The following is a 22,953-nucleotide window of genomic DNA, read 5'->3' as shown; positions in this document are numbered from 1 at the left end:
TCAGCTATTATTCGCTTTTTCCCAAAGAAAAAATAGTTATTTTTAGATATAGAGCACTTTATTCACGTTAAATTATCGAAAAAGATAATAAAAAAATAATATAAAATAAATAAAAAATTAATCCTCACCCGGTATCGAACCACTCAGGACCTCCAGGTCTATAAATCTAACGTGCCCATCGCGCTACCAACTGTTCCACGCTTCACACACAGCATCTGCGCATATTTAGCTTGAAGCACTTCCTTCCGGTTAGTCAACAAAACCAATTTTGGCCCATTGTGGGCCCCCTAATTGGTCTATAAAAATATAATTTAATACGATTGTCCGGTACATTACATAGTTTCGGCCCGAGTTTGAAAATTATAGGATAATAATAAAGGGAGTTACAGGGTGTGACGTGTGCGTGCACCTGGAGATGGTTTTTTTCCCCCTTTTCAGCTATTATTCGCTCTTTAACAAAGAAATATTTTCATGTTGTTCGATTTTTTTTAAAATTCTGAAGTTGTTTGCACAGAGAAATATTTTGTGGTATTTTTGACTATTTTTTAAACTGTTTTGAACTTAGAAATATTTAAAGTTTTGGTCTATGATATTTTCATGTTGTTTGAACTTTGAAAAATTCTGAAGTTGTTTGCACATAGAAATATTTTGTGGTATTTTTTACTATTGTTTAAACTGTTTTGAACTTAGAAATATTTAAGGTTTTTGTATTTAGAAATAGTAGATCTAACCTATAGGATAGCCAAATAGGATTTACTCATATTTGGTTATATTTTCGTGAAATATCAACGTTTCTTATTTTTTGGGTAGCATCATATGTATGTCTTTCATATGAATTTTATGGAGTCTTTCGAATTCGCTTGTTGCTTGTTTCATTGAAAGTTAAATCAAAAGAAAGCGTTTTATTGTAAACATTACAAGCATAATATTATTGGAAAGTCCTCTTGTACTGTTCCATAGATTGGGGTTTAAGGAAATAACACTCTCACATATAACAAGCACTATTTATTAATTATTTACAACATTTAAAATTTAGAATACAGAAGATGCGTCTTAACGCAACACTAACAGGTGAGGAGGAATCTAAACTGAAACTTTAGAAGGAAAGTTCAGACTCGATTGCGCATGCGTGATATGTTAGTTCGCAAACATAGCCCTCCCCTCCGCAGAGGATCAAAATTGTGATGGCATGTCTTCGGATCATCCTCCGGGATGTTTCCCAGACCGTCGCCAATAGCCCATTGTGCAGCTCTAGTGCGACGTAAATTAACAACAACAACAACAACAACAACAACAAACATAGCCTCGAGCGGCTAAATACACGACACCGCATTTTCAAGCTTCAGCGTGAATATAAATAGGAAGTAGTAACCCGGAAGTTTAAGGATTAATTTTAATTTTTAATGACACCTGTGATTAATTTTGTACGGTCAATCATCTATTGCCAGTTCTGTGAAACATTTGTTTTAAAGTGATCAATTTATACCTCAATAACTGTAATCGTAACTGAAACTCTTATTGACCTTCCTAAAAAGTCTTTCGTCGGTTTGTTGGTATTTTCGAAATTTTTTCGAAAATTAAGCTATGAATTGTCTAGTGAGATCCCCAGCTAATTTAAGCAATTATATAAAAGTATCCAAACAAGTAATTGGATCCGTTAGTGGAGAAGTAGCTGCTCCTTTCAAAGTTCCTGAGGAAAGTGTGAAAGTCCCAAGTCAACCTCTGAAACTCACGTCCAGAAGTTTAGCTGCAAGTGCACAAGGGGACAACTTTTTGCACAAGCTGCTGGATTTGGTGGTAAACTCTCTTCTACATGTTTGTTTTTGTTTGTTTTGAAACTTGCGTCCTAAGTGGCACATAATCATCAGAAAAATCTTACGTTACTTTGCACTACTTTCGAATATCAGAAAGGTACAAAAGGTCCCTGTTTTCTCTGCATTATATAACGTGTGATATTTTACAAACTAATATTCCTTAGCATTTGCTATAATATATTTTCGGGGATATTTCCGTATCGAAATTTGTCGTGCCAACAACAATCGCCAAATAGATTTTAAATTTCCATATTTTTTATAAAAAAAATATGTAGATGTTTGCCTGGGTGTAGTTACGAGTTATACCTTTTGAGTTTGTCCCTTTCTTTATTTTTTTTTTTTTTTAGTTTCCCCGCAAGCCTCTGCCCAAAAGCTGCCAAGACTATTATTATTCTGTTAAAAATCACAGTAATAGCCAACTCGAAAGGTATTACTGCTGGCGATTGCAGTTGGCGTGGCAGATCAGAATACAGATTCCAGTTACAGAATGAATTGAGTAGAAGTTTTAACTTTAAAAAAGAATTTTTTTTCCCTTCGTAACACTCATCAAAGCTATATTATTTTTTTCTGTAATAATTTTGATAATTAAGAAGGTAGTGTATAAATAACCAAATTAATCACTTGCATAAATTTTCCTTATCTTTCACTGGATTTAAATGGAGAAATGATTACATAGGCAGGGGTTTGTCCAGGCCGAATTTACTACCGTTTAGCGGTACCTTCACAAATTCAATTTTAGGTAAAACGGTAGTTTCACAATTTCAACTTTAGGAAAAACGGTAGTTTCACAAAATACTTTTTCTTGACATTTTATTTATGTATCCCTTAAGAAACGATAAATCTATATTTTAACCATGTTTTTGTATTGATTTTTTAATATAATTTTTGATTTTTCACACATTATGTCTAAATTTTCACAAAATAGGTACCTTTCACAAAAACCTAGACAGACCTAGGTATGTTTTTACGTATTCTCTCAGTAACTGAAATTTTATTTAATAGAACTTCAAAAACAAAATTCGAAGAAATTTTAGATAGGGGTAAAATAGGGCCAGGGTGATTGTAATCCGGGTTAATCGTATGCTTTCTTCCGGGTCTAAAAACTGAAAGCGGGGCTGATTTTGCTCAAATATCACAGAATTCCGCATTAGATCATTAGATGTGGATTTCTGTAAATCAAAAACTTAAATAAAATTTTGATATGTGCAGGGTAAACACAGGGAATGTTTTTCTACAGATAACGGTGGCAACCCTTTTAAATCATTTAGCATTTTTACACCAATTTCATTAATTTTAGAGTGATTTAGCCTTGTATCACAATATAACATTCGAATAGGGTTTCTTTTAAATCAAGAATACTCAGAAATTTTAAATCAATCTCTAACAAATAAAATCTATAACAAAAGAAAATGTTCATTATAAAAAATTCTTTTATAAGATCAATAACATTGCTTAATTTTTTTATTTGAAATAATGAAAACATTATCACTTAAGATTTTTTTAAAAGTAAAAACAGTCATAAGCTTTGTCTAATTTTTTCAAAATTAAAAACAGCTTAAGATTTATACAAAAAGTAATGTTGGATTGACAAATTACGGAATATGAAATAAATATGAAACTTTGTTTTAATTTTTTTAAAAGTAAAATGACTGTAGATTTATTGATTTAAAATTAATAGAATTTTATAAAACTATGATATGCATTGAAAGAATTAAAAAATAAAAAGATGTTACAAAAGGGAATAAATGTTTAAAAAAATTATTTTTTTTTAATGTAAATTTTTTGCATGGAATTTAAAATGAAATAATTGAAAAATAATAGCGATCACAAAGTAACAGAAGTCCTACTGAAACTAATTACTAGAAACTTAAAATCCCAGCCAAAAAAAGTTATGAAATAATATGCATTGATCAGAGTTGGGTACTAATTTGATCATTTGAATCAGTGATTCAAATCACCAACTTACAACTGATTTGGATCAGTTGATTTTTCAAAATATATTTAAGTAAATTATAATAAATAATTATTTCTTAAATTTTAGTTAGTTTTCTTTCACAGTGATGCTATACAGTTAAGTAAAGTATAAGACAGTTAAAATATTTATAGCATTTAGCAACATATACATTATTAGCCTATGAAAGATATTATAAGTACAAGGAACCGAAATTTTGGTTCACTATATCCGTTACGCAGGCAATTTCACCAGGGTTGGCAGATTTTTGACATGTGACAGTTTTTGACGGTTTGAACCATGGTTTAAACCGTCACGTCAAAAACCTCACTGTCGAAAATGTCAAAAACCTATATTCATATGTGAAATTTAATTAATACATAAAATTTATATATTTTTTATAAAGGATAGTGTTTCTAAATATGTTCTAGAAAAAATAAATTTAAAATTTTGAAGAAACACTTATATTTTGAATAGTAACCAAAATCTTGTACTTTTGAAAGCTCACATCTTTTGTAATATTATGTATTCATTTTCATGTGTTATTGAAAATCTGCAGTGATATTATTAAGAAATTTATTTATAACCAAATTTAGTGTATAGTATAGATTATACTAAAAATTAGACATTTTTAAAGATAAACATTAGCAGTTTTGTACATTAGACATCTTTTAAAGAAAAATCTTTTTAATATTCTTTTAAATCTTCTTAATAATCTTTTTAACATAAGACAATACACATTTAAGTGCTTTCTGTTAAATACACAGAGTAGTTAGTGTCGATTTACAGTATATTCAGCCTATTCATTTACTATGCTCAAAATTCAGTTTATCCAAATACTTGTGAATTTCATTTTGCTGAATACTAGATAGTTTTGTTGAATATCTAAATATTCAGCTGTTGAATAATTACTTCTTGCTTTCAAGATATGCATTATTTGTATTCTTAATACAAGAGGAGAAAAAAAAAATTAAGAGGTAAAAATTGTTTTAAAATGATAAGTGTAATAATTATAAATAAATATAATAAACAATATGAATTATATTTATCATTATTCACAAATATGACTACTTTTAAATTCAAATTAACATACTGGATAATAAAGATATTCGGTATAACATTAAAATTTTTTTTATACACTTGTATCAAGTTTGTATTTATACAACATAACTTGTAAGTTCCTTATAAATATTAGTTATATGTTCCTTTTATGTCAAAAATGCATAGTAATAAACTTTTAATTTTCTTAAGTATCAAAAAAAAAATTTTTTTTTTTCAAAATATAAATATTTAAAAAATATTTGTGCAAAATTTTTCTGCACATGCATTTGAATATAAATTTCTGAGATTTTAAATCTGTTATTTTACCTTAATTTTAATTAAAAAACATTTTAAAACCTGCTGATTACCTATAGTATAATTAAATTTCAATATAATGCATGGCAACTGTTGGTAGTTTTGAAGTTTATATATTTTCTTGGCAAACTTCAGTTTTTGACGGTTTAAACCAGTATTATACCCTTGTCATGTCAAAAATCACTTTTTGACGTCAAAAACCCAACCCTGAATTTCACTAATGGTTCCCAAACTCTTCCCTTTTATTACATTATATTCATATAAGTGACTGAAAAATATTATTAGTAGCAAAAAATTTGTTATTTTTCATCACTCTTCATCTTGCGTACCAGGGTTGGCAAGGTTTAGGACAGAATGGATTAATCCACGGTTTAAACCCTGGTTTAAACCGTCCTGTCCAAAACCCCTTTGTCCAAAACTGTCCAAAACCCTTTTACTCAAATTATGCCACAATTTTATTTGAACAATATTTAAGAGGTAAAATAAACATAGAACTAATAACATATTGATAATTAAATCTACTACAGAATATTTGTTTATAAAAGTATAATGTTTTATTAATATTGTTTGACTCTTCAATTTAAACAAAGGAAGATTAATCAGTAATCAAGTTCAATTGGTCCTCTCATTCAATAGTACATAACTGAAGTTTGGCCTTGCCATACACGTTTAAATATTAGGGACTAAGTGCATCGTTCGTCATAAACAGGTTTATTTATCTATAGTACTATTAAGGAATACTTTTATTTCATTCATGTTCAATTCTTTTAGCATAGTGGTGATACATCACCAGTGTCAGTAACTGATGTTATGCCCTTCAAAACTGTTAATACATTTTTCAGTTATTTTGTATTTTCAATTAATATATTTATATTTAAAAACATTTTTTTTTTTAAATAGATGTCTTTTTTATCATCCTGTGATGTAGAAATTATAAAATTTTTTAAAAAAAATATTGTGAAATATAAAAGGTTAATTTTTAAACAAATTTAGTATTTTTTTAAAAAAAATTATTATTTTTTAATACTGCATTATTTATCCTTATGCAAAAATATTATTTATCAGTATTAATAGCATATTTATATTTAAAGGATTAGGTATTCACTTTTGTTGCTCAATGAATTATGGAAGTTCAAAAATTATAAACATTTTCCTATTATATTATATTATTTTCTTTTGATAAGTTAAAGTAAATTGCATAAAAAATATCAAATATTTATTGATACATGTAATTATTATGTGTACAATGGTTACACCTATACAATTTTTACCTTAGTTCAAGGTTTTGTACAGTTTTACCCAGTTTAGGACAGTTTTATCCAGTTTAGGACAGTTTTACCCAGTTTAAGACAGTAAAACCCACGTGTCCTGTCCAAAACGAGTTAAAGACGTCCAAAACCCCAACCCTGTTGCGTACAAATAAAAATTTGTAATCCTTAGCTGATGAGCAATCCTCAACATCAGATATGGAAACACTTCCCGACTCTCAGATAATTTTTCCTGAATTTCTGTTATTCCACTTTTTAAACCTGTCTAACCTGCCATTCGAGCACATACAAGTAGTTTCTATAGATGGTTTTAGAAATCTCTATATGTATTTATTTTGAAGTAGAAATTTCAAAATTATTACAAAGAAAATGGGGGGGGGAATCAGTCAAAGACAGGAAAAAGTTCGTTATATCCAACTTCCTCACTTTTTTGGTTCCCTATATCCACTAATAATAGCATTATAGGTGTATACCAAGGCACAGGACCGAGCCTTTCTTTCACCATATCCGGGAGTTCGCTATAGCGGGGTTTGACTGTATATTTATTTACTTGAAGGAATTCACTAATGAGGAGGAATAATGCCTTTTTCCCCCTATCAACAGTAGTTAAAAGAAAAATAGTGATTCGTAATTAAACATTTTTGCCAATTTTTGGAAATTTCCGTGATCTGAATCACTTCAGATCTTCCAGGAATCATTTATTTGAATCACATTATTTAAATCAGTGATTTGAATAATTTCATACGCAAAGTGTTCCAAATCACATGATCTGAATCTAGATCATTACTTTGTGATTCGAATCACAAATGGTGACCCAAAACGCATGATTTGAATCGCTTGAATTAAATCCTTGATCTGAATCACGTGATTTGAATCGCTGACACGAATCACTTGATTCGAATTTTTACCCAAATAACATGATTTGAATCAGTGCACTGAAACACATGATTTGAATTAATTGATTATCACTGATCTAAATTATTTGATTCTAACCAGAAATGTGAATCGCAGGATTCGAACCAATTAGATTTGTTTTACCTCAGATGTTAAATCTTGAGTATCTTTTTGTATTGGTTGCTTAAATCATCGTGAGAAGTGAAAACCTCTATACCAGTTTGACGAATGATTCGTTAAATCAATATTTTGCAATACATCTATGTATCTCTTAGTTATGATTAACAATTTGTCTTAGTAGTTAGAATACAATTTATTTATAGTCTGATATTTGTTTTAGTGCTCGGACAAGTTCGATTGGCTCACACAGACATACAGGTTCCAAACTTTGATTATTACCGGAAGGATGAGCTGAAAGACCCTACTTCATCTTCACGAGATTCTGAAGATGCTCGAAAACTTCAATCATATGTTGCATTGACAGGTTTGTTTCTGTTTATCCTACTATAATATTTTATTGATTAACATAGTTGCCACTACACAGTCATCTAAAATAACAGGTAAAAAGCAAGAAATTTTGAAATTTTCTTTACATACTGTTTAATTTATTTCTTATTTTTGTCTTTAAAAAATGCAAACATTTCAAAGCACAATCTATGGGATATTTAAAGATGATAGTTCAGCTGTATTATATTATTTAATATATTATAGCATTATTTGTTTTATGTTGAGCTGTTCTTTTTTTCTCTTAAGTTTTCCCAGCTACTTAAACTAGCATCGTTATCCTAATATAGCTCAGTAGAGTGCAGTAAATGGGTGTTTCCTCTTAATTTATTGTGTATAACGTATGCAGGGAAAACACGGGGATTTTTTTCTTCGAGATAATTACTGTAGTTGATAGTTTAGCTGTTTCCACCTTTAGTTGTTTTATCTTTGCTTATTTATTTATTTTATGCTGTTTCAAACGCATGTTACGAATTAGAGGTATCATTTTAACTGCTCTGCAGTGCGTGAGGCACTAGACCATTCAAATTATGGAACCCTTAGATTAAATATTTTTTTTTGTATATTTTTTATTTATTCAAATATACAGAGCTCATTCTAGGCAGGGTAAGCAGGGCGCAGCACCCTGCTGCCCTTTTAGACAAAAGAATCCACCCTGTTGCCCCCCCCTGAAGTAAATTAGTGCCCTGATATAATAGACTCCATAACCTTCTTGCCCTTTCTTTCCTCAACCCTTCTTTGTTTTTTCCCCAAACTCTACTATGAATTTCTGAAACTTTTGTTACTTTCAACTCTTTTTATTTAGTTTGTCATTGCTGTCAATACATAGGAATACATTTATATGGGAAAGGAAAAATAGCCATCACACCCCTTGTTGCACTTGTCATTGAAAGTTTGCAGTTACTTCCACTACCATTAAATCATAATTATTAATCATTTTAATTATTAAATCATAACTACAGAAACTTAAAAACATACATTTATTATTTTATTAATATATGCATGCATTTTAAATAAATTACTAAGCTACTAAATAAATTACTACCCATTAACTTAATATATATGTTAATTTATTAATAAAAATTAGTAATTAATATGATTGCTTTGCTACTTTTAGTAAAGTAAAGAAAAAAAATTCTTTTACTAATTGGCAATGTTTTTTAATAGAACGTGTAAAGCCCATAGAAAGAAATTATTGCCTTTTTAGAATAATAATGCTCTTTTTTTAAACTTTTGCACCCTGCCCTTTTTTCTGCCTAGAATGAGCTCTGAAATATAAAAGTATTTATATATCTTTTCATTCAAGAAAGCATATTAAAAATAAAAATAAATAATAATAAATTGAATTTTACTTTATTTTGTTAAATTAGAACTAAAAAATAATCATTACATTTTATAATCATAACATATATATTTGAAATTGATTTTTTTTTTAAATCATTGTTTTTCTTAATTTTTTTACATTTATTTTCAAAAAATTCATTTTAAGGGGACATCTAATCATTGGGGGCCCCAGGCCAAGGCCTAGTCTGGCCTAATGGGTAATCCGGCACTGTTGCTCTGTTCATAATAATTCTGTCCGAAATCCACCTCGTTTTCTGGCCATTTTCATGTAATTTTTCAAATTGAAATGTTATTTGATGTTATCACTTCTGGAAGCGTGTGAGGAAAAAAAGAAAAAAAAAAAAAGCATTTTGTTTTAAAAATCTTGATTTTTCAGGACCGTTTTTTTTTTAAATTTTTTTTTATTTGTGTAGACATCCTGAACTTCAGCTAAGTCCCTCACTATAATTTTAAAGTAAGCTTGAAACAAATATGAAATTTTTTGCAACTCTATAAGTTGGCAGTATGATCTCCATTGTAAAAGTTACAAGCTAATTAAGTGAGCTTGTTAATGCTTTTATTTTCTTATTAAAACAAAATTACAGCATGTTCGTTTTCCTTTATGATGAAATTCTAAATCTTAAAACACAAACACAAGGTCCTGGAGCAGTGTGTTTCTTATGTCATTTAAATGGCTCTTTGCATATGACTTTTTCCTACTTAATCATAATAATAATATGAATAGATTTCTTAATAATTGTGGGAAATATACTGTAGAAGTAGTAGAAAAATTTTGAGAAAAGAACTTTTGTTTGGGATCAAAATCTATTTTTTAAGCTATTTCAAGACTCATGGAACTTGAATCATAGCTACCGACTCTACTGGATTTTGCCAGTTTCTCCTGGTCTACTGGTTTAACTAAAATTCTCTTTGTTTCTGTACATTTTAGAAAATTTCCTGAAATTGAATAAGTTTTCTAAGAAAAAAAATCCGTACTGAAATAGAATTTTTGTACAGATTATTTCTTGAATATTTAAATAATTGTTACTAATACATAATGAAGCTATCCTCATATATAGAAATCAGTTCAAGACTTTTTTTTTTTGTTCAAAAATGTTCAGTTTATTTCTATTCAGAGCTGTTTTTAGATTAATTTAAAATAATCTTAACAATCTTTGATGAATTAAATGCCTATTAATGTTCGAAATTGTGAGTGAACATAATACATAACATTTCAAGTATGTTTAATGCCAATCATAACTGGAAAATAGTGCAGTGTTTCTATTTTGATTGCAAAAAGCATCTAAAATTCCCTATGTGTGAAATATTTAGTACATTATGCAACACTTATCATGAAATTTATATTTCGTAAAATCTACTGGATTTTTTTCCTATCCGTGTTGAAAGCTATGTTTAAAAAATATTTCCTATGATAAAACAGTTTTGATATTCTGTACTTGATATTTAAAACACTGTTTTGTTAAAGCTCTAAAAAATATTCTACCAAGAAGTGATTAAAAAGAATTTATTGTATTAGAGAAGAAGAGTGCAAGATCATCAAGTTCTTTATGGTATGAATATAGATGAATTCCAATTCAAGCTCGCTGCAAAAGATTAATGTGTTCACAACTCTGGAGAACTACTGATAGCATCTTATAATGACTTTCTGCTGCTCAAAATTTTTCTAGACTATTCAGCTCTAAATAAAAGATTTTCAGAAGCTACACCTCCGAAACAAACCTATGTCTGAAGATCTTATAGCATTAGCTATACAGTGTAGTGTTCATTTTCCGGAAGGGTCGATTTCCGGGACACTTTTTAACAATCAAAATAAATAAACAATCCTTCATCTCCCCCTCTCTAAGAAAAAAAAAAAATGTCTTTTGACACGTTTTCCCCTTTCCTAGCTTTTAGTGATTTATGCATTGAACCCATAAATCAACAGAAAGGGGAACAGAAGATCTACTAAGACCATAACATTAGTGATACTCCTCCTCTGGAATGCAGGAAAGGGGGGAGATTTGTTTTCAAAGGAGCACAACTAAGTCCCCTCCCCCCCCCCTTCTTTCCTATGCAGCTGACTAGTAAAAGAGGCATTTCCTGAAACTTTTTTATTAGAGTGTTAGGGGAAGAAAAAATACTGTGAAAAAGGGTAAACACAGCAAACTTTAAAGTGGATGGTAATCACTTTCAGTCACACAAGAAAAAATGAAGGGAACCCAATCAGCATGCCTGGCCTTTATGATTGATTGATAGCCAATGATGAGAGAGAAAATAAGAATATGTCACTTACCCGCCCTCAACTTAAATGACAAGTAAGGAGGAAATAAATTTTTCTTCTCCACCTTAATGAATAACAGGAATTTCCCCTTGCTTGAATCGTTCTACTTCAAAATGGCGGAGAAAGCAATTAATATTTTCATAACTGTCACATTTTTTTCTTTTTTCTATATTTATTTTTATAATAGCAATAATTTTTTTTGTAATATTTAGTTTTTGATTGATTAGATATCATTGTAATACTAAAACATTATTGCCCAAAAAGTAATGTTTATTTATTTTTTGCTTCTTAGATTCAGATCGTTTTAAGCTTTGTTTACCTTGGGGGTCTATTATACGGAAAAATCTAATATCCGGACTTTCAGAAGTCCCATCGATTCTGGATGCGCGACTTTCCACTGTATTTGATGCTTTTCCCTGGGGCAGAATTTTTTCGGGCTTTCTGCGACAAACTTCCCTAGCACTAATATTTTGCTTTAAGATACTTTTAATTATAACAATTACTATTTTAAAGTAACAGAAATGTTGTGTTTACAGAAGAAAGTATAGAATAAAAAATTTTTAATTGTAAAAGTAATATTTTTTAAAATTCCAACATTATAGGTGATATTCTTGCATTTTGTTGGTGGAAGAATTCAATTTTTGAATTTTTTTATATCATTAATCTGAAATTCTAGATGAAGTCAATTATTATCTTCCTTCTTTTAAAAATCTCAAATGAGAATAGAAAAATCATAATTATTTCTTTCCTCTCTGGTGTGCAGTAAAGAAATCTTTGGGGGAAAAAATGTTTAATCAAAAACTGTAACATTCTTCGACAGTGTCGCCGTGTCGCAGCAATTCTGCCACGGGGATGCCTTTTACGAAATTACTTAGGGCTATGAAAGAAGTAAAAATAATCCTCTTAAGTATACTACCCTTATATTTATATCTTACAGAAAAAAAAATATCAATTGTTTACATAAAATAAGACTTCAATGTGAAATCTTTGAAGTTGATGCAATTGTATAGAATAATACAGGATTTGAATGAAGCTTCCGAAACTGTAAAATCTATTGCAGTTATAAATGATACTGCACTTACTTAAGAGTTCAATTCGTAATTCATGTGGTTAAAAAACACTGACGACAAACATGCACTGTTGACCCTAGATGGAAGAAAATACAGTCGAACCCCGCTATAGTGAACCTGGGATATAGTGAACACTCGGATGTAGTGAACTTTTTTAGCGGTCCCGTCCGTATTCCTATTTAAATAATGTTATTTTTAACGCTTATAGTGAACAGCTTAGAACTTGGAAACTCGGTTATAGTGGACTCAAATTTCATTTCTTTAAATATCTTTTTCAGTCCTCCATCTTTAAACTTGTAGGTGTTGGGACTGAAAATGAATGCATTCCTATAAAATGTGTCATATTACTCTCCTTTATGCTTATCACTTTTAACTATACTGTAATAAATGTCAAACAGATCATTTATCTTATACTCCTCCCTCCCTGCCAAACCTCGCTTCATCTCTTTTCCCCAAGCTTGCTCTACAACTAGTTAACTTGGCCACCTGCTGAATTTTTGGAATTTTCTTATCTGTTCAAACCATATTCTTTACAAATCACCCCTTAACACAAATCACCCCTTAACAATCAACTCATTCTACAGCTGCTCTCTTCATATTCTTACATTATCTATTTCAGACAAGATTTTTATTTCAAAAGCAGTGAAAATGGCAAATTCTCTAAAGAGAAAAGCGTTTTCGATAGAGGACAAAGTTAAAATTGTAAAGCGTATTGATGATGGAACCAATCAATTGACACTGTGTAAGGAATTTTCCTTGTCAAAATCTACAGTTTCAAACATTTGGAAAAATCGAAGTGCAATTCTTGCGGCATACGACAAAAACATGGTTTCATCGAAAAAACTGCGTGGAGCTGAAAGAGAAAACGTAGAAGATGCTTTGTTAAGATGGTTCAAAATCTTGTTCAAAGTGTAAAAATCTTGCATTCTTTGCACATTGTAGATAAGAAAATTGATAAACTCAATTTAAAATCAAATTGTGTTCAATCAAAAATCACAAATTTTTTTCATAAAAAGTGAAAATAAAACTAATATTTAGCGACGTAATTACTTTTTCCATCAATTTTTGCTTTATTATCTGTTAATTAGTTAATAATTTTTTAAATAACTTATGCAAAATTGCAAAGCCAATTTTCAATCATTCAACTGTCTTATGCAAAAAATATTCTTCAAAAAATTTGGATATAGTGAACCATCGGTTATAGTGGACACATTACTGAGTCCGCAGACGGTTCACTATAGTTTGATTTTAAAAATTACTTTTTATTAAGTTTAAACCATTTATATATTTTTTTTCACTCTTTGTTCTAACATCATTAAGTCAGATTATATTAAAATAGGTTTGTTTTTTTGCTATGAATGTTAATTACTTGCATTATACACTTTAAAATTCAAGCTGCTTGAGCTCCAAATAATTTTAATACTTTTTACTGAAACTTCACAAACCTTGTTTTCTTTCTAAAACAGGGTTGTCACTCATATCTGGAGAAAAAAAAAATTCACTGTTTTCCCTGTACATATTATACACAATATATTAACAGCTTCCCTGATTATCCAGAGTTAACTCAGGTATTGCAAATATTTATTTTCCTGAGAAAATTCACTGTTTTTCCTGTGCATATTATACACAATATATTAACCGCTTCCCTGATTATCCAGAGTTAACTCAGGTATTGCAAATATTTATTTTCCTGAGAAAATTCACTGTTTTTCCTGTGCATATTATACACAATATATTAACCGCTTCCCTGATTATCCAGAGTTAACTCAGGTATTGCAAATATTTATTTTCCTGAGAAAATTCACTGTTTTTCCTGTGCATATTATACACAATATATTAACCGCTTCCCTGATTATCCAGAGTTAACTCAGGTATGTATATATTGCAAATATTTATTTTCCTGAGAAAATTCGAGCATTGCAGAATTTTGTCAGTACGTTTTGTATTATCACGTTTTTACTTGGCTGGAATCAAAAAGAAGAAAAAAATCTGCTGTTATTGGAAGTTTGCCAATTGAATAATTAATGCCAATCGGATAAATTGGGATAGTAAACTTATGGTAAATAAATTTTTTTTTAAGAAAATTAAGATTTTAACTTAAAACTTGTGTATTATGTTTTGTTTTAGTTTCTTGTATTTATTAATGAAATAAAAAAAAAATGTGCTGATTTTTTTCCAATTTTTTTTTCTCCAAAAAAAAAAAATAGGCAAGGGAAGCGGTTAAGAGGAAACACAACAATTATTGTGTTCTTGTGTAAGCTGGATTGGGCTTACTGTATTCATTAGATTTAAATGCTGGAAAAACTTAGAGAGCAAAAAAAGGAACAGCTGAACATACAGTAGAGTCCCGATTATCCGAGTTAATGTGGACCACGACTAGCTCGGATAACTGAAAAACTCGGTTAAAACAAAGAGTATAAAAAAGGAAAGAAAAAGAGCTGGTATAAATGTAATATATTTAAGAAATACGAGTATATCACATATAATTCCTATTATTATTGAAAAGCTTACTTGAAAATACGTAAAAAGTATATTTGGCGAGAATTAGAGTTTTTACTTAAAAAAAGTCCTTGTTTTTTGTTTTATGTAACTTTGGGGCTTTTCTGCAGCAATGTTTCGCCATTGTTTAGGACAGGAAGGCTGGTGTCGCCTCTTTTTGTTGTTCTATGTATTCAGTAGCATTTTCGTCAGCTTTAAGTTCATCTGTGTGAGATTTTTATATGTTGATTTTTATCGTCACTGTCTTCATCATCTTCGCTAGGTTCATTTTCATTATTGACGATATTAACGATCATTTCATGGGGTCAAGTTGTTAGATTTTGTTTTCCCGAGTGTTTGGAAGCTAAAATTCAGATTTATTTTTCGGCAGTATTTTTGAAAATAAAAAATAAACTAGAACAAAAAAATCCTTAAAATATTTGATAACTCGGTTAAAGCGGAAACTCGGATAACCGGGGCTCGGATTATCGGGACTCTACTGTACTTAAATATCCCATAGATTACGTTTTGAGTGATCATCATTTTTTAAGAAACAAAATTCCCTTTATTTTCCCAGTTCATAAGGAAAGAATCAAAATTCCCTGCCCTTTTCCTGTTAATTAATAAATTCCCTGTATTTTCCATATTTTCCCTGCAGGATGGCAACCCTGCTCTAAAAGGTACCTTTTTAGAGTAACCTGGTAGGGGTTTTAGACGTTCTTAACTGGTTTTGGTCTGGACACGTGAGTTTTACTGTGTTAAAGTGTCCTAAACTGACTAAAACTGTCCAAAACCTTGAACATTGGTAAAAGGTAAAAATTCTATATGTGCAACCATTGTACCCATAATAATTACATAGATTAATAAGTATTTGACACTTTTTATACAATTTGCTTTCACTTATTGAAGGATAATAATATAATAGGGAAAGAGTTATAACTTTTAAAGCTCCATAATTCACTGAACAACAAGTGAATACTTTATCTTTTAAATATAAATAAATAATGCTTTTAATACTGATAAATTGTTTTTGCATAAAGATAAATAATGAAATATTAAAAATAATAAATAAAATTTTTTAATAAAATAAAAACTTGTCTTCATTTTGTTCAAAAATTAACCTTTCATTTTTCACAATATTTTCTTAAAATTGTGACATAATTTGAATAAAAGTTTTTTTTTGGATAGGACAGCTTCAATCCTGGAAAGTTACAGAGGCTATTTCCCCCCCCCTCCAATTATGTGACCTTACTGCAAGAAGTATTGCCTTAAAATCTTGAATTAGAACACCAAAATTGTTAATAATTTTGGAAATATCATTTGCATTCAAATTTAAAGTTTTATTCCTCAAAATAGTCTCCTAGAGATCTTTTACTATCCCTCTCTTGCAATCTAAGTGGTAGCTTTCTAACGAATTGAGATTTTGAATCAAATTGCTGAGAATTCAGACTATTACTAGTATTTTTTGAAAAAGTTGCAATTTATGTACTATCAGAAATTTGAAAAAGAATTGTGTTAATAGTTATAGACAACATAAGCATTATTGTTTCTTTATATATACTTTTCATATTGAGAGTAAAAAGCAGAACTGAAGCCCCTTTCTGCATAGAGAGATTCAATTCTGGTTCTATTTTCTGTGAGAAGTAGTAACTTCTCACAGAAAATGGAGACATAAATCAAATATTATGTTCACATGGATTTTCTTCTTTTGCTCTGAAAAAAAAACTGTGTATTATAACTCATTCGTGGACATCCTGTATTTTCGTCTAACAATTTGCATGAATCAAACAAGGACAAAATTTTCAATTTGGAGTAAGCTCTACACTGCGGTCTGATTGCAATACTGTTACAACAGATCTCCAGTTTCATCTTGCCAGTTTTTTAACCTCTTCATCGCGTAAGAAAAATATTGAAATTGAATTTGTCCCCACTCACACATCTCTTTAAATTGCACAATTTTGAATATTGCTAAGAGGTGGCCCAACTTCACAATTTTAGCAGTGAGATTTCCCGCTTTGAATTGAATTCAAAATAATTTTGTACTTTCTGTAATTTCGCTTTCATTAGTGTTGTTAGTGTGATCAATGCGATTTTTACACTCAGATGCCCAAAATTGATTGTAAAACTTTTTTAACAATAAGGTTGGAAAATTATTTTATGCAGGTATTTATCTTAAAGCAATAGTAGGGTTGCCAACTATTTTCGGCCTACTATGGCAACTTTTTTTTGTCTGAAAAGGCTTTAAAAAAAAGCAACTATTTTTAGGAAAAGGAGATTATTGAGAGACTTATCTGTACTTTTGGCTGTTTTTTTAAGCATAAATTGGGTTGACAACCTGCGACCCATGGAAGCTTCTGAACGCAATGAATTTTATACTTTGTGTTCTAAACACAAAAATTTTTTAGAAGGTTTTTTTTTTTAGTGAGAATATTTTTTTGAATGAATTCTAGTAATTAAAAGTATTAAATTTTCTGTGAATTTACTATTTTTTTTGCTAAAAAATTTAGTGCTAAAACACAAGCGTTTATATAAAAATTATTTTGCCATCAGCTTGACTGAATGGATCAGTGCATATGACAATTAAGTCATTTAATAAAATTTTAGTCATATGAATAAAAATATTTTGTTCTTATTTAAGCAGCTATTTTGTTCATTTTTTTCTGTGGCAACCCTGCAATGGAGTTAATAAATATGTTATTGCAGGAAAAACTAGAAATCAGTGGACAGGACATCGCATTCGCAAATTTAAGTTCAAAGATTTAATGATTTTCTGCAATTAAAAAAATGCTTTTTTGGGTTGGGAACTCAAAAAAAAAAAATCCAACAGAGATGGGGTTAGGAATTGAAATGCTTGTTCAGGGTGTGTAGCCAAATTATTCAACAAAAAATAAGCACCTTTTAAGCACTCGAAAAATATTTTTAAGCACTTTAAAATAATATAATTAGGCAGGGTTGGAGAGTTTTTGACAATTGACGGTTTTATCCGTCATGTCAAAAAAAACCTTTTGGCATTGTTTTTTACAATTGTCAAAAATCATGAAATTTTGAATTGTGTAAAACGAATGGCGTTTTCATATGTTACGGACTGACACTGCACGGAAATAGATTGGGGTTAAATTAATTGTGAAAACGTTGAATAGAACAATGTGAACTGGGTCTTTTGCAGAATTCATAGTGAAAATCAACATGGTTAAGGAAAAATCTCATTTTGAAAAAGGGAAAATTTAGCACTTTTTAAAAACATCCTATGAAAAAAGAACACTAGCGAGATTTTTCATCAAAAAATAAGCACCTTTAAAGTACTTTTCAAGCACTCAAAAAATAATTTTAATCACTTTCCAAAAAAATCATAATTAGGATCTGTGGAGTAATAAAAATTTTTTTTTCTATTCTTTTAAGTTTTTAATTTACAAACATAAAATCAATTAAATTATGTTTATCCTTAAATTATGTTTTGAAAATCCTTTCAAAAACATTTTCAAAAACTTCACATAATCATGATAAAATAACTAGTTTCTGATAAATATTGCAGAGAAAATTGTGAAAATCATGCATTTTTTGTAATTTATAATGACAATTGAAGAAAACTTTTTTTGTTTCAGTTGCTGGCGTTGGTGGTGCATATGCTGCTAAGAACGTTGTCACTCAATTTATTTCTTCAATGGCAGCCAGTGCTGATGTTCTGGCTCTGGCTAAAGTGGAAGTCAGCCTTTCCGAGATAGAAGAAGGGAAGAGCATGACATTCAAGTGGAGAGGAAAACCCCTCTTTGTGAGGCATCGTACTCAGGAGGAAATTAAGAAGGAAAGTGCTGTAGATATCACGCAGCTGAGAGACCCACAAGCTGATATAGATAGGGTGCAAAAACCAGAATGGCTCGTCCTGATTGGAGTCTGTACTCACTTAGGCTGTGTACCCATCCCTAATGTAGGGGACTACAAAGGCTACTTTTGCCCATGCCACGGTTCCCACTACGATGCATCCGGAAGAATTAGAAAAGGGCCAGCTCCCCTAAATTTAGAAGTACCCCCATATGAATTCACCACTGACTCCACTCTCATGGTTGGTTGAGTGAAGAAAAAGAAAGAAAAGACAATTGAAAACAGATGTAAAAAATAATTTATTTATCAGCAGCAAAATAAATGATTTAACAATGTATAAAGCATGAAAAGCAACAACTGTAAGTTAGGCAATCTTGCATAGAAATATGAATTTTACAATTAATTAAAATTTACATTAAAGTGAAATTGTCCATTATTTTGAAAAATACACAAGGTTTTATTATAATCTGCTTCGAGAAATAGAGGGTTGTCTTGCAAGAACAATTCTTCAAGGCTTGAGCAGGTTTTCAAAATGTTCAAATTCTTTGGTTCTTTTATACCTATTTAAAAGATTAAGGAAATCAATATAAATTCACTTTCATGTGTGGCTTGGTGTACACGGCTCGAAAATAGCTTTGGAGCACTTTACAGCATAAGAGTTGTCAGTTGTAATTAGAAATTTAAAATACATTTCATTCACTTATCTTGTTTTATATTAATAAACTAATTTTTTAAGCTTGCTTGATAGTTGGAAAAGCCTAAATAAATTCTTTATTTATCTTTTTAAAATTAATTAAGCTAGGTGTGTTTTTCAAATCGCGGGAATACTAATTCCTACATTTAATTTTTAAGTCCCCAGTGACAATGAATAATAGTGCTTTTCAAATTCTGTGAATATGAAACAGTAAACAGTGGAGCATCGTTTATACGACATTTTAGTGTGGTCCCAAATCATTCCTATTCATTTTAGTGTAAAAATATATCATTTATACGACGCACAGAATCAGTTATACGTCAGTTTTTAGATTTTGTTCACGTTTATTTAATTTTTTATTTTTCCTTGTGTATTTTAAAAAAGGCGCAATTTGCCAACATGAATGATTCAGAAGAGGGTGCTAACAAGAATGCTTGGATGACGACCGTAATTTTTACTAGATGACTGAAAAAACTAGACAATGTTATGAAGAGGCAAAAACGAAAAATTTTGCTATTCATTGACCAATGTCCAGCGCACCCATCGATACTAATTATTTTGGAAAATGTGAAAGCTCTCTTTTTTCCTGCAAATTGCACAAGTGCGCTTCAGCCATTAGATTTGGCCGTGATTAGAAATCTAAAATTAGCATCATAGAAAGCAGTAAGTTCAACTCGCTATTCAAAGCATTGTAGAGACTAATAGCAAGAAAATATAATTAAAGGTATCATACATTAAAATTGCTCACTGCAATTTTTCTTCTTTGGTTATTCGTTTGTTTTGCTTTCTCTAATTTAGAAATTTATGTAAATCAACACGTTAAACATTAAAATTAACTGAAAACAGAGTTAGTTTCAGTTTTAGAAGTAAAAATCGTTTATACGACACTCCACTGTATTTGATATAAAATCGTGAAAATATAAAATAGTGTGAATACAGAACGCGGCCGTGTGATTTAAAATCATATGAACAGAAAATATACATCCATGTGCAAACACTCCTACAAAATGAACACCTCATCATAGATATTTTGTCTCTGTAAAGTGAACATGAACAGTGTTTGAAAACGTTATTTTCTATCTCTTCAAACCGGACACCAATATATATATTTTTTTATATTTGAAAAAAAAAACTATTTCTGCTTAAAATTAATTCCCCCCTCAAAAAGAGAAAAATATGCATCCTTTAAAGGATGCATAAATTTTTTTGCCTTATATATGACTAAAAATTTTGTTAAAATCAATCATACTCCTGTCACTTTTCTTTCTCTTTGCTAGAAAAAATGATACTGCTCATTTGAAACATTTTGGACAGAGGCATGTGCATAATGTAAATACATATTTCAAATTAATAATATGAAACCTTTTGTTATTGAAAGCGTAACAAAGGCATATAGCAGTAGTACAAATTGAATCATTTCTTGATTTTTATTCTATTTAACCCAGTAACTAGCAGGTAGAGAAGATTTATCTAAACTGTACAGAATTTGAATAAATATTAGTTAACCAAAAAATGAAACTTAGAAAAGAAAAAACACGAAAATTTGACAGTGTATTTCCTAAAAACACTAGTGAATCGCTTGCCTTACCAATTTGTTTGGGAAAAAAAATCAACACAAATTTTAAATTGAAATTTTTTTGATGTGTAAAAACATTTTATTTACCATCAGTTTACTATACCGAGTAGTCTCGGGCAAATGAAAAAAGTAAAATATAAGTTTTTGTTTGACAGTTTTTAAAACAAGATACAACACAAAGTGATACTTTCCAAACGCCAGTAAAATGATATGTCATATTTTTTACTCTTTTTCCTCTATGCAAATTCAGCAACGCCTGTTTACACAAAATATGTGAGCAATCCAACAGCAAAACTCCCAACACAAAACTTGGCAAACTTCCAATCGCAGCAAATTATTATTTGCTTCCGGAAGAGTAAAAACAAAATGTACTAACAAAATTCTGCTACGCCCGAGTTTTCTCGAGATAATCGGGGAAGTGGTTAAATACTTTTTTTTTTCCTTCAATATTCTTCAAATCTTAGAGAATCTAATTATTATTATAAAAACAGTAATAAAGGATACAGTTTCGTTGTACCGATAAAGATTTCAAGTGCTTTAAGTTCTCTACACCATGGAAGGTTGTCAGCTGATTGTCATCTAAAATGGCACTTTTTAAGTAAACTAAGTACTGGAATGGGTAGATTGAAGTTAAATTGTTGGATGATAAATCTATGTGCTCTATTAAGAGAAAGTGATCAAAATGATGGAGGCTGGTTAAATGATTCTTGGAGAGATCAATGGAGCGCACATCAACTGGGAGACTCTCAATCATGTTTTCAATCACAAATTTACTTCCTGAAAGGAATAAATTATAATATTAGACATATACATAGGGTATCCGCGCACCTGGTAAGTCATGAATTTCGGTATTGCACAAAATTTGTCATGATTTTAACTATTTTTTTAAAGAAAGTTATGGATTTAGGTCGCCGGAAAATATAATTTTTAAAATGGAGTTCCGAATATCTGAATTTCTAACAAAATCCCCACTCACAGTCTATTTTATTAAAATATAAAATGTTTTTATCATGCTCTTTAAAAATTATGGTTTCAAAAATGAAAGAAAAAACATTTCTAGAGCAGATTATCTTTTAAACTTCTGTGATTTCAGAATTTTTATGATTATTTATTTTTTTCATTTTATCAATTTAAAATTTTAGTTGAAGTAAGCCAGTCATTGGCAAATTTTTTTTATTCCGAAATGAGTACAGAAAAATCAAGAGTATATCTTTCTTTTCCGATGAACAAGAAAAGTATCTTTAGAAATAATTCTACAGAAAAAAAAAAAGAAATTACTTGCTTTTGTATTTTTTTCAGCTATTTTATTGCTTTAACTCTGTTCTTTAAATTTAAAATCTATAAATATATGAAGATGCAGAGTATTACAGTTTTGGTTATACCTATCATTTCAATGAATGTTATAATGCTTTTTTAAATTTGTTGTGTTTTTGTCGTAGAAAATAGTAACTTCGGAAAGTCATGAAAAATTCATGGATTTGAATATCTAAAATGTAGCAGATACCCTGTTCCTTCAAGGGACCGAGATTTTGGTTCACTACAACCGGGACTTCACTGTATCAGTCAACAATTTTAACTAATAGTTCCAAACCCTCTCTTTTTTTTACCATTTAAATTAATGACCAATAAAATGAAATACAAAAATGACTGAAATATAATACGTAGCAACAAAAAATGTGCTAACTTTTATTTTTTTATTACTCTTCGTCTTGCGTGGAAAAAAAATTAGTAGGGGGGGGGGGCACCTGTGAACATATGTTTTTCCAATATGATATGAAATAAAAAATCTTGAAATTTTTTCAATTGATGGTAGTATCAATCCTACCTCTCTGCAAAACTTTCAGAACAATAAGCTATTTTGTTCTATTCTGAAAATTTCTTTGTATCAGCTGGTGTTGTATATACTTTTATCACTCGCTTCTTCA

The 22,953-nt window shown here is 29.8% G+C and overlaps 2 protein-coding genes across 3 annotated transcripts in view; one reads left to right on the top strand and one right to left on the bottom strand.

Annotated features, from left to right (window-relative positions):
- The first annotated feature begins 1,491 nt into the window (after positions 1-1,491).
- RFeSP (Rieske iron-sulfur protein) lies at positions 1,492-19,184 on the top strand. The gene is given in 4 exon segments (XM_016049669.4): positions 1,492-1,756; positions 1,759-1,797; positions 7,624-7,767; positions 18,542-19,184. Coding segments are annotated over 4 exon segments (822 nt in total). The 5' UTR covers positions 1,492-1,584; the 3' UTR covers positions 19,009-19,184.
- The window catches only part of RabGGTa (Rab geranylgeranyltransferase subunit alpha), a 25,692-nt gene continuing 21,778 nt past the window's right edge, over positions 19,040-22,953 (bottom strand). For both annotated transcript variants that reach the window (XM_016049668.4, XM_043045071.3), the window contains exons 12-13: positions 21,533-21,805; positions 19,040-19,318 (exon numbers count right to left, since the gene is read on the bottom strand). In XM_016049668.4, coding sequence (XP_015905154.1) covers positions 19,158-19,318; positions 21,533-21,805 — 434 coding nt within the window. In that variant the 3' untranslated portion in view covers positions 19,040-19,157. The remainder of the gene's footprint in view (positions 19,319-21,532; positions 21,806-22,953) is intronic.

The sequence above is a fragment of the Parasteatoda tepidariorum genome, chromosome 9, assembly GCF_982258835.1.
Source record: "Parasteatoda tepidariorum strain Cologne lab strain chromosome 9, Ptep-v5.0, whole genome shotgun sequence".
In the NCBI taxonomy this organism is placed as follows: domain Eukaryota; kingdom Metazoa; phylum Arthropoda; class Arachnida; order Araneae; family Theridiidae; genus Parasteatoda; species Parasteatoda tepidariorum.
This window is presented reverse-complemented; position numbering and strand designations above follow the sequence as displayed.